The sequence below is a fragment of the Polyodon spathula genome, chromosome 3, assembly GCF_017654505.1.
Source record: "Polyodon spathula isolate WHYD16114869_AA chromosome 3, ASM1765450v1, whole genome shotgun sequence".
In the NCBI taxonomy this organism is placed as follows: domain Eukaryota; kingdom Metazoa; phylum Chordata; class Actinopteri; order Acipenseriformes; family Polyodontidae; genus Polyodon; species Polyodon spathula.
In genome coordinates, this window is record NC_054536.1 from 70,061,167 (window position 1) to 70,074,910 (window position 13,744).

General features: G+C 37.6%; 1 protein-coding gene across 2 annotated transcripts in view; it reads right to left on the bottom strand.

The window, feature by feature from the left end:
* Nucleotides 1-13,744, bottom strand: part of LOC121313359 (SNF-related serine/threonine-protein kinase-like) — a 52,465-nt gene that overhangs the window by 34,009 nt on the left and 4,712 nt on the right. For both annotated transcript variants that reach the window (XM_041245779.1, XM_041245780.1), the window contains exon 2: nt 7,423-8,132. In XM_041245779.1, coding sequence (XP_041101713.1) covers nt 7,423-8,011 — 589 coding nt within the window. In that variant the 5' untranslated portion in view covers nt 8,012-8,132. The remainder of the gene's footprint in view (nt 1-7,422; nt 8,133-13,744) is intronic.

Here is a 13,744-nt window from a genome sequence, read left to right on the forward strand (position 1 = left end):
TAACTGACAGGATACCAATGTTTTATGGCAAACAATAACATGAGAAATCGATGCATCACCTCATCATTACTGAAAAAGGTTACACAAGTCTACAGACATATGTGCACTATACAGTATTTAAATATGTATCATGGACTTAAAATGTGATTTTAATTTTTTTTTTTTTTTTTAAATCATTACCCAAAAAAGATCTGGGCATTTTTCACAGCATACCCGGTTCTGGATTTTATACCCATGTCGGCCTCTACTATTAAAAACCGGTGTTACAGTGACGTTAGCCTGTGTATATACAGCACCTATAGAAAGTCTACAACCCTTGAACTTTTTTCATGTCAGTGCCTCAGTGTTTCATGCATTTAAAAATGAGGATTTTTTTTTCCCCACTTATCCACACAACACATTCCACACTTTTCATGGGGAAAAAAGCTTTTATTTAGAAAAAAAATTACATATTAAATATAAAACTGAAAGATCAGAATTGGATAAGTCTCCACCCCCCTGAGGTAATACTTGGCGGAAGCACCTTTGGCAGCAATTACAGCTGTGAGTCTGTTGGGATAGGTCTCTACCAAGTTTGGTCAAATATTGCCAAATCTGGTGTGCATTCTTCTTTACAAAACTGTTTAAGCTCTGTCAAGTTCCTTGGGGAGCTTTGATGGACAGCAATCTTCAAGTCATGCCACAAATTTTCGATTGGATTTAGGTCGGGGCTCTGACTGGGCCACTCGAGGACATGTACTTTTTTGTTCCTTAGCCACTCCACTGTAGCTTTGGCTGTGTGCTTTGGGTCGTTAACATGCTGAAAGGTGAACTTCCCTCCCAGTTTCAGCTTTCTTGCAGAGGGCAGCAAATTTTCCTCAAGGACTTCTCTGTACTTTGCTCCATTCATTTTCCCTTATATCATGACAAGTGCCCCAGTCCCTGCCGATGAGAAACATCCCCATAAAATGATGCTGCAACCACCATGCTTCACAGTAGGGATGGTGTTCTTTGGGTGATGCGCCAAACATAACCCTTTGCATTTAGGCCAAAAAGTCAGACCACAAAACTTTTTGCCACATGGCTACAGAATCTCCTGAGTGTTTTTTTGCATACTTCAAAACAGGATTCAAGGTGGGCTTTCTTGAGTAATGGCTTCCTTCTTGCCACCCTACCATACAGGCCAGATTTGTGGAGTGTTTAGGATATTGTTGTCATACTTTGACCAGTCTTGGCCATAAAAGCCTGTAGCTCTTACAAAGTTGCCATTGGCCTCTTGGTATCCTCCTTCTTACTTGGTCATCCAGTTTGGAGGGACAGCCTGATCTAGGCAGGGTTTTGATGGTGCCACACACCTTCCACTTCTTAATTATCTTGACCGTGCTTCAAAGCCTTTGATATTTTTTTTTAAACCCATCCACTGATCTGTGCCTTTCAACAACTTTGTCCCAGAGTTCTACTGAAAGCGCCTTGGTGCTCATGGTTGAGTCTTTGCTTTGAAATGCACTTCCCAGCAGAGGGAACCTGCAGAAACTGCTGAATTTATCCTGAAATCATGTAAATCACTACAATTTAACACAGGTGGAGGCCACTTAACTTGGTGTATGATTTTGAAGGCGAATGGTTACGCCCGAGCTAATTTAGGATTGCTATTAAGGGGGGTGGACATTTATCCAACCAGGCTATTTCAGTTTTTATTTTAAATTCATTTTCTACAAGTTTCTAGAATATTTTTTTTCTCTTGGAAGTTGTGGGGTAGGATGTGTAGATAAATGAAAAAAAATAAAAAATATATATTTTAATGCATTTTAATTCCAGGCTATAAGGCAACAAAAGGTGAACATTTCGAAAAGGGGGTGTAGACTTTCTATAGGCACATCACACACACATACACTAAGCTTAATCTCACATAATTGATCATTTAAATATTATAAAACACTAAGAGCATAAGTAATATAGAACACATTAAATGGATTTTAGTAGGTGTTTAAAACCCAATAGTGAATGAATGAATCAGCAGCAGCCAAGCCAATTGTAAGTGGAGCTTGTTTCAGAGAACAGGGTCACACTAGAGAGTAGAGATGTCCAGCTCTGAGTAATTGAAAAAGGCAGCTGTTTAGCAGCCCTAAAGCATAGTGATAGCAGTAAGTGGTTTGTAATTACTATCAAGTTACAGGATTATATTTTTCCAGTGTGCAGAATGTACTATACAATTGGTTGATGCAGGGAATAGCGATAGGAGATCTTGTTTTAAAAGCGATACTCATTTTTAAACAGACGTGCTCTATAATACAGGAAGTTCTGTATTTGGGGTAGCCTCTAAATAACATCTGCACCAGCTGTAAAAATACAAATGGAAATCACAAAAATTAACGCTTAAATTATGCACTGGGCAAGTTATATGCTGCAAGAACGGGGTGCAGCAGGTGAAATACAGACCTGTTTCAGTTTAAATCACCCAACACACTCAGCATTTCATTGTTTAAATTTACCATATCACTTTTTGCGCAATATTTCCTGTATTTTAACATCCACCTGCCTCAATTTCCTTTTGCTCAGCTCGACTTCCAACACCTACTGCAGGCTCTACTGTATGTGCATGGGGAATTTCAGTGGCATTTTAAATAAGGATTTTTTTTTTTTTTTTAAAAGGCCAAAACATACAAACATCATGCCGAGAGTACTGTGAATAGCTTTATCAATGTACAAAAGTGTGCAGCTAGCACAAGAAACTATAAGCAACATGGGCTTTCAGCAGTGCAGATTCACTCAATTTTGCATGTATTTAACTATTCTTTTTGCTGACAACACTATTAAACACATAAAAATCACCAAGATACAGAGATCCATTCAAACCTTTTGCCTTAGGAGCCTGTGGCAAAGTGGTTAATAGTGTGCAGGTGCAAGTGATTAAAGAAGATATAACAGACAGAATTGTAATCCAGGTGCAAAGGTTTGTTTTATTTGTTTTGTCCAGTGCCTGACGGAGAAACAAACAGAAAATAATAATGTTGGTAAGTAATACAGCGGCGTGTATTACTTTATTATTTCGGGGCCAACTTAGGGATTATAGTCTCGTTACTGTATCCCCACATTACACACATACACAAGTCTCTTTAGTGCGTGAATTAGTGACTGTGGTACAATACAAGTTACTGTGAGACAAGTGAAGTGCTGTTCCGGGTTTGTGCTGGCCTCTGGCGACAGTTCCGGAACGTGTCAGCTGTCTAGTGATAGAAGTAATAAATAGACAGTACAAAACAAAACAAAACACTGACAATTATTTCCACAACAAACACAGGTCCTTCTGGGTCACTTTATAATAACCAAAATGAAGGAACAGATAACAGCGCTTTGACCCCTTGTTAAATTATTGCAGCCGCTCCTCCAATCCGCAGTTGCCACATAATTTCCCTTCCACGTCAATGAGTTAGTGTACCAAAGCTCTGTCTCTTTTCTACATGACCGACTTCTTTTTAACCCTTGGAACGAAGTGTCAGGCCAAATAGTCCAGAGTACTCTCTTCCTGTTACTTAGCACCCTCACAGGGAGATTTACCACCAAGAATCATTGTCTTTCTGTCATAGCCAAAATCCAATTTTTAGATGCCACTTCAGGACTAAGTTGGTTGCTACCATATTAAACTGCTTAAACACTGAAGTGATACGAAAACAGAAACGTAATGTTTGTGCTCACTTGTTTGTTCCTTCATTCTGGTGAATGGTCAATCTATGCAGCTGATGACTACCTATTAGATATTTTGGTGTCTATACCTTGAACTGTGTACAGTTGGAGCATGGAAAATAGAATGCTGCAGCTCCTATGTTCAGTGGTAGTTGGTGAAGTGAAGCGTGTTCTGTAACACTGTAACATAGCTCTTACCGTTTATTTTTTCATTAAACAAAAGTTTAAGTTTCAGTGAGTTCATTCTGTTACTTATGATATGAAATATACCACAGCAAGCCCACTGTCATATTTAGGTATTTCCAAACCATTCTTGTACATTAGCACAATCACTTGGCTTAATTTAGAGAATGGCAATTTTTTCTACTGTAATCAAGTAAGCTGCAGTACATTTAATTTAATTCCCGAAATTTTTTTTTTTTTTTTCCCCCTCCACATTACACTTCCTAATTACAGTTCAAAGTATTGTATGTGTTCTGTTTTCACAGTTCTTTAATGATACTGGTAATGTCTTAAATTACTGTGCCTGTTTCTTTGTTTCAAGACTTTTCAACCTGGGGTACATGAACCCTGGCGGCACTACTATGGATCATAGGGGGTATGCAGGACGACTCAAATGCAAAAAAGTAATGATCTTGAATAGATTTTTTTGAAATGCTATGCAATTTTTAAAAAAAAACTTGTCCAAGGGATTCACCATAGCTTGTGTTATTTATTAATGTTATCACACTGAGTTTTCTGTTCACTTAGTTTATCTTTTCATTTTAAATTGAAACAATACACTTAATAGCTAAATTACCTTTGTGTCCTGTGTAAATAAATACAGGCATCAATAAAAACTGAGTACATTACCAATACATTTTTTACACCAAATTAAAATCACAACATATTACTGACTCTAAATTATTTTGCGTGTTTAAATACATAGCAGACTCACATCTCGAATTATCAATGTTCCAAAAACTCACTCTTGGTCACATTTTATAAAAAAATTTTAAACTAATAAACAAACAATTACTATAACAAACATCATCGTATTCATCATCGTCTAGTTGAGTTCTTACCTGTAAACAGGAACACATTTAAATTGTGAAACTCACCGTCTGTTCATTTTAAGCTAAATTTACACACAACACTACTCACATACAGTTGAGCACCATCACAACTGGTGCATGAAACTGGGGTTACCGTATTTAGCTGGTGTCAATACAGCACCTCTGTATTTCCAGGCATTTGTATTATATCAGATTGTTACAGTCCTTCTCACAGTTTAAAACATGTGACATGCAGGCTTTTTTTTTTTTTTTACAGAGCGACATCATAGCACATTCATAAATACACATTTTTAAAGGGAGAGGTGGAACTTGTCTTAAATAAATTACATATATATGCCAAAATGTTTAGTCGCATTGGCAGTCCTTTTTAGTCTGCAGATATTTTCCATACTTTTCAAGACAAACCCACACCAAAGAGACTCCCATGCAAGACAGATTTTATACACAAATACAACATTTCCTGTTTTGACATACAAGTATATCCAATGAAAACCTTGGTTATGCCATGGACGGTTACCATGACTACTGAGAATAGGAAGGCAAATTTTCCATCTGTGCAAAACAAACCCAGTCTGCAATACACAATCACTCATGAGAAACAGGAGCTTTTACACTTAAAATAAAGGAAGCACTACAGAACCAGCTGCAAATGTGGTTTCCATTCACACCACTCCACCCAGATTTTGCATAAAAATATAAGTTGCACCTAAATGCCCACTTTGTATGCTGGTGGCCACTTTGTCACTTGCTTTCAAAACCTGGTGGCCAAGTGAACTTTTATGGTGGCCAACATTTTCAGATGGGGACAATATGAGGAGACATGTCTGCTATATGTTGCACACACATTGCTTTTGCATGCTTTGTTTTCATGTAATGGGTGTTTTTTATTATCTTTAAAATTGTGGGAGGGGAACTATATAAAATCAATGTTCCAGAGAAATAACTCCATAAAATTAGAACTACAATATGTGCATAAAATGCCAGGGAACTATTTTTTATGTGCATAAAATGGCAGTGAGTTAAGTATAACATGCCAGGAAAATATATATGTAAAATGTCAGGAAATAACTAAATAATGCCAGGGAAGTAACTATATAAAAAATCCAGGGCAGTGAACACTTTTCTCCGCTCACTGTCATAGACAAGCTGGCTAAAATACTAAACACTCCACTAGCTCCTCCTCCTCCTCCTCCTCCTCCTCATCTTCCATTACATTCTCATTTTCATGGAGTTCCAAAATGCAAATAGATTTTACTGCTGCTTCAGTTTCTATGACGCTTCATTTAGGGACAGTAAGAGACAGTTTGAGCGAGTCAGGGAAAGTTTAATGTCCTGTAGCGCTGCAGCACTCCTGCAACACAGAGAACTTTTTAAAAGCGGTGTAGTTATTTTAAACCCCATCTGTGCCGTAAGGCAGCACAGGACACCTCAACACTGCTTTCATCCCATGTTGTTGTTGTTGGGAATCTACTTGCTTTTAAAGTTTTTTACTTTCTTATAACTTGACTGGCTGGTGCGTGTTACTATGGAAACAAGAAAACAGGGCTGGTTCCATGAAAAGATTGGCTCTGCGAGATCAACAGGGTAGTGCAGATTCTGACAGTTAAGCAGAAAGCCTTTATTACAGACCCAAAGTTCTGTTGTACAGTATATACTGTAAAATTAACTGACCACATTAAAATTGAAGATCATATTTGGCGACCAGGCGAGCTGACTAACCACCCTGGTACTGACAAATTCAGTTAGGCTAAATCATTCTGCAAATAAATAGGAACATTACTTTGCTATAATGTAGGGCAAGTTGGACAACCCCCCTTTCAATCTTCACTGTTTTAACTTTATTTTTGTCCTTCAAGTGACTCTTATTGTCATAAGTTGGCCCTTTTAACAATGAAGCAACCTTCTGCAGACCAGCTGGCAAAGACAGCTCCTGACACTGTAACACTCAGCAATTTAAAATGTAAAAGGGTATCCTTAAGCGCAACTGGAAGTAGCACGGTACTGTCCAAATGCAAGCAGGCACATACTTAACATTCAGGGCTGGACAACTGTTATACTACTAGTCACAATACATTGAAATCAAGCGGATCACCTTCATTCTAGAAGAATTACATTGTAGTAACCAAGGGATGTTTGTGTATGAAATTGCAATTAATAACAGATCAAATCCTTTTTAAAAGTGTTCAGATATTGTGACTGATCTTTATACATGCGGTAGAAAAAACACCTTATTGTCTTAATAGCCTATTTTAGTTGTTGCATCCTATTTGTGCTCAAAGTTCCTTGTCCTGACTGAATGCACATGGCAACACTCTTATAACCCTAACAGGTTGTCCTACAGCTGTTGTAAACAGCTCATATTTTGCTTATTATTACTGCCAACACCAGTAATCTGCAGCTGCAATCGATTATTTGGGAAATTATATTTTCTATTTACATTGTTCAGCCAACCAAAGAATGCATTTTATAAGCTCGGGCCATACTGCACTTGGTAACTAATTGCTTATTTCAGGGCTTACAGCAGCTGATTTCAAGCTTTGTTGTTGTATATCCAAGCAGGCCTACATAAGCTGCAGATACACAAACAGCTTAATAAATGGGAATAACTGTTACATCAACAGCTATAAATGACACTGAAGGTTGGTTCAAATTGTAAAGTGGCTATCCAGTCCTCTTTAAAATAAACCTCATGGGTGACACTTACCAACTGCAGGAGCATCATACTCGTCCCCTAGCAGGATTTCAGGTGCTGAATAAGCCAGTGAGCCACAGCTTGTGGTCAGCTTCTTGCCAGGCTGGAACTTGTTACTAAAGCCAAAGTCTGTGAGCTTGACCAGCCCCTGTTTCTCAAAGAAGACCACGTTCTCAGGCTTGAGATCCCTGTGCACCACGTGGAGCCGGTGACAGTAGGAGATGGCGTGGACTATCTGGGCAAAGTATTTCTTGGCCAGCTGCTCGCTGAGCCCCTCCTCATGCTTCATGATGTAGTCGAACATGTCTCCACCATCGCCCAGCTCCAGGATTAGGTAGAGCTTGGTCTGAGTGTCGATGACCTCGTACAGTCTCACAATGTTGGGATGCTGCACCAGCTTCATGCAGCGCACCTCCTGGAACAAGTGACCGGTCGCCACAGAGTCCAGTTTGGTCTTATCAATGACCTTCACTGCCACCTTCTCCCCTGTGAACACATGCCGGGCCAGCTTGACAACTGCAAAGTGGCCCCGGCCCAAGGTTTTATCCAGGTCATACAATCCAGCGATCTTCCCATCATACCCGCGTTTGAAACCTGCCATGCCGGTCCCCGCGATGAAGTGTCAGACGAAGGGTCCGAGGGAATGTTCAGTGTTGGGAGTCTCCGGCTTACTTCAGCACATCTGCAAGTGAACAGACCATGTTGCTAGGTTTCAAACAGACCTGCAACAAGAGAAAGTTAATAAGAAAAAAAAGGTTAATTGATAACAATAAGCCTTTAATTCTTTCGGCATGCCACAGGCAATTATTTCAAACCTTCCCCACCCCAACATACACATCAAGTGTTTCAAAGCCAAGACTTATCCCATCGTTCAAACAATGCTTAGACATGCACCTTATCCTGGAAAAATAAAAAATACACAAAGCATCTGTCGGTTCCAAAATTGCAACTGCATGGCTGTACTTCAGCAGTGTTTTCATACATTCATCATCTGTACTTTACAATAACCTAAACAATGGCAATCTAAATGCTAGTTTGATGAATGTCAATTAAAACTCCTAGTCCTATCTTTTACCACCTTCTGTACTTTTCTGATTGACCATTCAAATTAATCCTGTAGCTTTATTGTATGAGAAAATAATCCATTATTAAAGAGGACACAGAACTTGAGCGCTTGCTAATAACCACTACAGGCTACAGTGAAACAAGCTTGCATACTTGTAGCTCAGTCAATAACTAACAATCTCAGATAAAGCAAACAGAAAACAATGTTAATGTGTTACAAACTAGCATGTAAAAGAAATGTGCAGTAGTTTAAGATTTCTAAACCCTCAATTCTAAACATCTGTACAAGAACAGAAATTGACAATATCTTTAATAAAGACTTATCCAAACCAGAGGGTCCAATTCCTTCTGCTGTGCACTCATCAGATTTTACGGTACTACAATATGCACGTTCATATGAAAAGCATGATTCGCACGGGACTAAAAACCAGGTGTCCTCAGAGTTGGTCAAAAGTAGAGGACTTCTTGTAACCTCCCAGACGTGGACTCATTTTCATCAAGGAAAGTCGATGATGTGGCCAGAGAAGGCCCTTTTGCGCATGATTTGTAAAAAATGAACTGGTTGTAAATAATTAAATTCCATTGTACTTTCTTTCCCAAAGGACAGAATAACAATTTCGTCCTCCGAGTGATATGTATTTCTATACATATCTTCAAATGCACCATTCAAAGCATCGTTTTTTTAAGAGTTGCCAATTATGTTTTGTATTTTCACCCGTACCCAATTTGGTTATGTACAATTGTAATGTTTTACTGAACTGGAGAATTTTAGGACAGACAGTACCAATCGTAATATTATATTATGGTTGCTATTGCTTTGAGCCGGAAATGCTGTATCAATTCTAACATAAAACTGACATGGTCAATTTGCACAGGAGAAAAAAAAAAAAAAAAAAAAAAAAAAAAGACACAGGACGCTTGAGTTTGAAATTTTACAGACGGTCCCAATGTCCTCTAAAAAAATAATAATAATCAAACGACCTCTGAGAAAATTATCTGGGATAAAAAGAAGAAATGTCAGTAAAAATTCCAAAACCACCTGCTGATGATGCGATTTATAGTCCCGTACGAATTGGGTGTTAGATCAACAGCGGTCAGAGTTCAATGCTGGGGAAAAATGTTTCTCCTCCTCAAGAGTCTCTTTACACATAGAGAATCACAAAAGTGCAAGCTTGTTTATTCTGTACAAAGAAAACTCACAGCACTCAAGGTGTACATGACCTTGTCCATTTACAAAGGAATAAATTACTTTGACAGAATTCTCCGTCTGTCCAGTACACTTAACCTAATTACACGGCCCTGTGAAAGTACAATCTTGGCTACAAGGCTACTTGAAACACAGCATGCATCCTTATACGATCCAATGATTGCCCTGAACTGGAAAAGGTGTTGTTGTATGGTACAGTATGTTAAAATGTTTAAGTTGTTTACACCAACAAGAATCTCTATACTGTGGCAGTAAGTCAATACTAGATTTGCTGTTTTAACGTTACTTAGTATGCAGCTAACATAATGTAAAGTTTCTCACAGTGAAAGGAAAGTGCCACATAACCGTGTTTGCTTTTTCAGACAATCATGACACAATTCAGAGTGAACAGAGCAAAAACTAAAATATATTTGTGTTTTTTATTGGTATTTAAATCGTAACGGAGATACTTCTTTATCATCTCTGGATGTTTGACATTATATTGATGTGTGTGATTAAATACATAACCTTTACAGTAAAAAAAAAAAAAAAAAATTATATTTATTTATATATATATATATATATATATATATATATATACACACACACACACACACACACACACACACACACATACAAACAATAGGGTTAATTACTATATCTATCTATGTTGTATACAGAATTTACCATGACAGCGGTACTACCAACCTTACATATTACATTTGCCGGTACCACCCGAGGGTCTTACTTGCAGAAGGAGGTTTGAGTCCCAGTGAACAAGTAAAGACTAGTATATCGATTTCAGGTCAGCAAACAATCACATCTATGCTCGGGGCGAATTATCCAACTATTTCAGCTTGGGCAAAAATGATCACGGAAAAATGCGTGTTTTAATTAAAGAACTCAGACCATACAGAATGGTTGATTCTGGAGACTTCAGCGGCTTGGTGAACGTCTTGGATCTACGATACCAAGTACCTAACAGGAAACAATTCTCAGAGGTTATAGTACCACACATTCAAGGCTGAAGTTAAAGCTGAATTGCAGACTGCTAAACAAGTGTTAACTTATAATGACTGGCATTTATTCACACATGTTGAGTTCAGAAAAAAAAAAAAAAACATGTTTACTATAAAATGAAAATACATATTCACAATAATTTCATCAGCATCACAAAGCAGTGAATTCCAATATGTATCACAATGCATATCACAATATTGTTTTCAGTATTGCAATACAGATCCTCAGTCCCTATACCCACCCCTAATTTTTACTGTTTTCATTTTTTAAACAGGTTCAGTTGGACCTTGGGTACATACTGTAGTATTGTTAGATGTATCAGAAATAGTGAGTGTACCACAGTTTAAATTCATAAAAACTAAGCCCAACCAGCATGTCTCCAATTCTAACTGTTTCACTATTACGGTTAGGCTACTCTCTCATTGCAGGAAGCTACATAGTTAATTGAGCAAAGGCTGCTTAGAGTATGAAGATTTCACAGGATAGATTGTGGAACTTAGTGTTCTGGGACATGAAAATACAGGTTTCTTATTAATTTCTGAACAATCTTGTATTGTCAATGCTTCGCTATAACTGCAAATTGAGAGGGTGAAGAAATCTTAAACTGTTGCACAGTTCTTTAAATCCTTGTCTGTGACATTAACATTGTAGTTTTCTATGGGCTTTTTCTTAGATTGCTAGTTACTAACTGAGGTACAGTATGCAGGCTTGTTTAACTGTAACCTGTAGTACTTTCACTTCAAATGTCATTCTTACATTAAACTGTTCAGTATGTGTTAGTGGGATCAAACGATACAGATTTAAGTGACACTTGCTTTAAATCACTAAACATTATTTGCCTCTTGATATGCCTTCTTTTTAAAAAAGGCTAAATGTCATGTTGCAAGCAGTTTTTTGTTTGTTTGTTTGTTTTTTTTTTAAAAGTCTAAGTCTCAAATACAAGAAAACTAGTTATTTATTTTTACAAGAGCACCATTTCAGTAAAATACTACTGGATGCAGGAAAACATTGTCAAATCAGATGGTGTGGCAGTAATGCCGCAGAAACTGTTACTTGATGGTGGGACGATAATATCTAGTCCCTGTGGCTGTGTTGAGAACCACTCCCTCTTTACAAGTCATGCTGCGCTGCAAGAACATAAACACTGTATATAAATGTTTTATATAATGTGATTTTTCTATGAATTCACAGAGGATGCACCATGAATGTTCATAGAGTACTGTAGTTATTGGACAAATAAACAGCCCTGTGCCTCCAAAGAGGTAGAGTACACTTGTTAATGAAATAACCAAAGGACTCTATTTATTAGCTAATATCAAAGAATTACTTTTCTTATATCAAGCTCTTCATCTGTTTAGCAATGCACCGTCATTTCAAACAGGGCGAATCACTCAGGCTTTTTGCCATTGGATTTGAACAAATGCAAGACAGGTTCCAAAATGAAATCTGGCAAGTAAGAAAAATTATTCACTCGACCATCAAATATGAAAAAGTTATTTGATGCTAAATATCTCAACACTCAGCTTCAGCTGTAAAATAATTATTGTCACAGAGACAGGCAAGCTGCGATCGACATTTTATTTTTTGTTTTGCAGTAATTGTGCAGTAACACATCATTTCCTGGTAGCCATTTGAAGCTCTTCAGCTCAGTGAAAACGACTGGCAATACCTGATACTGTAGCTGACCTACTTTTGAGTATTTATTCAGTAGCATCACAGAAAAGTCCCATGCAAGGTGGAAATTTGTTATGACAGCTAACAAAACCAATGATAGCAAACAAACTTTAAAACTAAAAATAAATGCCTGCTGTGCTCAATAGGAGGTGAAGCCAGATATCATCATAGCATCCAGGACTGCAGTGTTTAGTAGAAAATGGCTTCTAATACTGTATCCCAGTTCACTTGTCAGAAAAGCACAAGTATCAGAAACAAGACAAATTAATCCCCTGTAAAACACCCTATACAGTTTTTAAATTCAACTGTCAAGTATATCACTATAACACGAAACCAGTTCACATCAAATGCCAAAGTTTAATATCCAGCATCCCTGCTGTGCTACTGTATCACTACTGATGACACTGAGTAAGGAAATGTAGAGTCCAGGATTCATAAAAAAATTAATGATTGTAAAAATGAATGTAATGACTCAAGTTTGTTTATTTCATGCAAGGCAATAGGATCAATATCAAGCGACATGTTCACTCCATTTCTAGTCAATCAAGTTTTTACATTTTATCATGACAGGTGCAGAACATGAATGGTCTACATTACTCAATTCACGTTGACTGTAAAATCCCAGTGCAGCTGGGCAATGTCCCTCGTTCCTCACTTGTACTGATTAGTTCTGAATACTTTAAACGCACCCCAACTACTGAGTAGCAGCAAATTCCTACATTTCTATTGGAGGATTGTAACACGCTTGCAAGATTTAAAATGACATGTTCGCTCTCTCGCGAGACTTGAAGCTGTATTACAGTACTATAGGTAGTATTTACATGCTCGTGGAATTTCAAGTACACAAGTAACAGGATTCCAATAATATAGCCTTATATGTCCACGCGTGTTGCTAAAACTATTTACATAACATACCTATCATTTCTTTTCATTGCTAACACCCTTTTTACACTTGGAACTTTAAAGTCTGTTTCAAAGCTCTTTTCAAAATGGACACCACTTACTCTTTAATGTCTGTGGTTTTGTTGTTACAAGATATACACTTTTGATGCGACGTCTGTCATCCCTCAACACATTGTTAAATGATTAGAAGGATTGTTTTGAATCTACACTGTTGACAGATACTGTTAAGCACCACATGGCAACTACCCCAAGTGATGAAAATCAGGGTTTCATGCGTCTCCACAACTGTAAACCGTCTAACTTTAGATTTTGCATTTTATGCAATTCATGCAGAGGTATACTTTCTGCACAAAAGGCTTTGGTTAATTTTAAAAGTGTGTTTCTCCCTTAAAGCTGCTCCCTCCGCATTCATGAAATTGTTTCGGATATTGCTCTGCTAGTTGCTTAGAACTTAATTTTGTCACTATTTTGTAGTCCTGTGTAAGC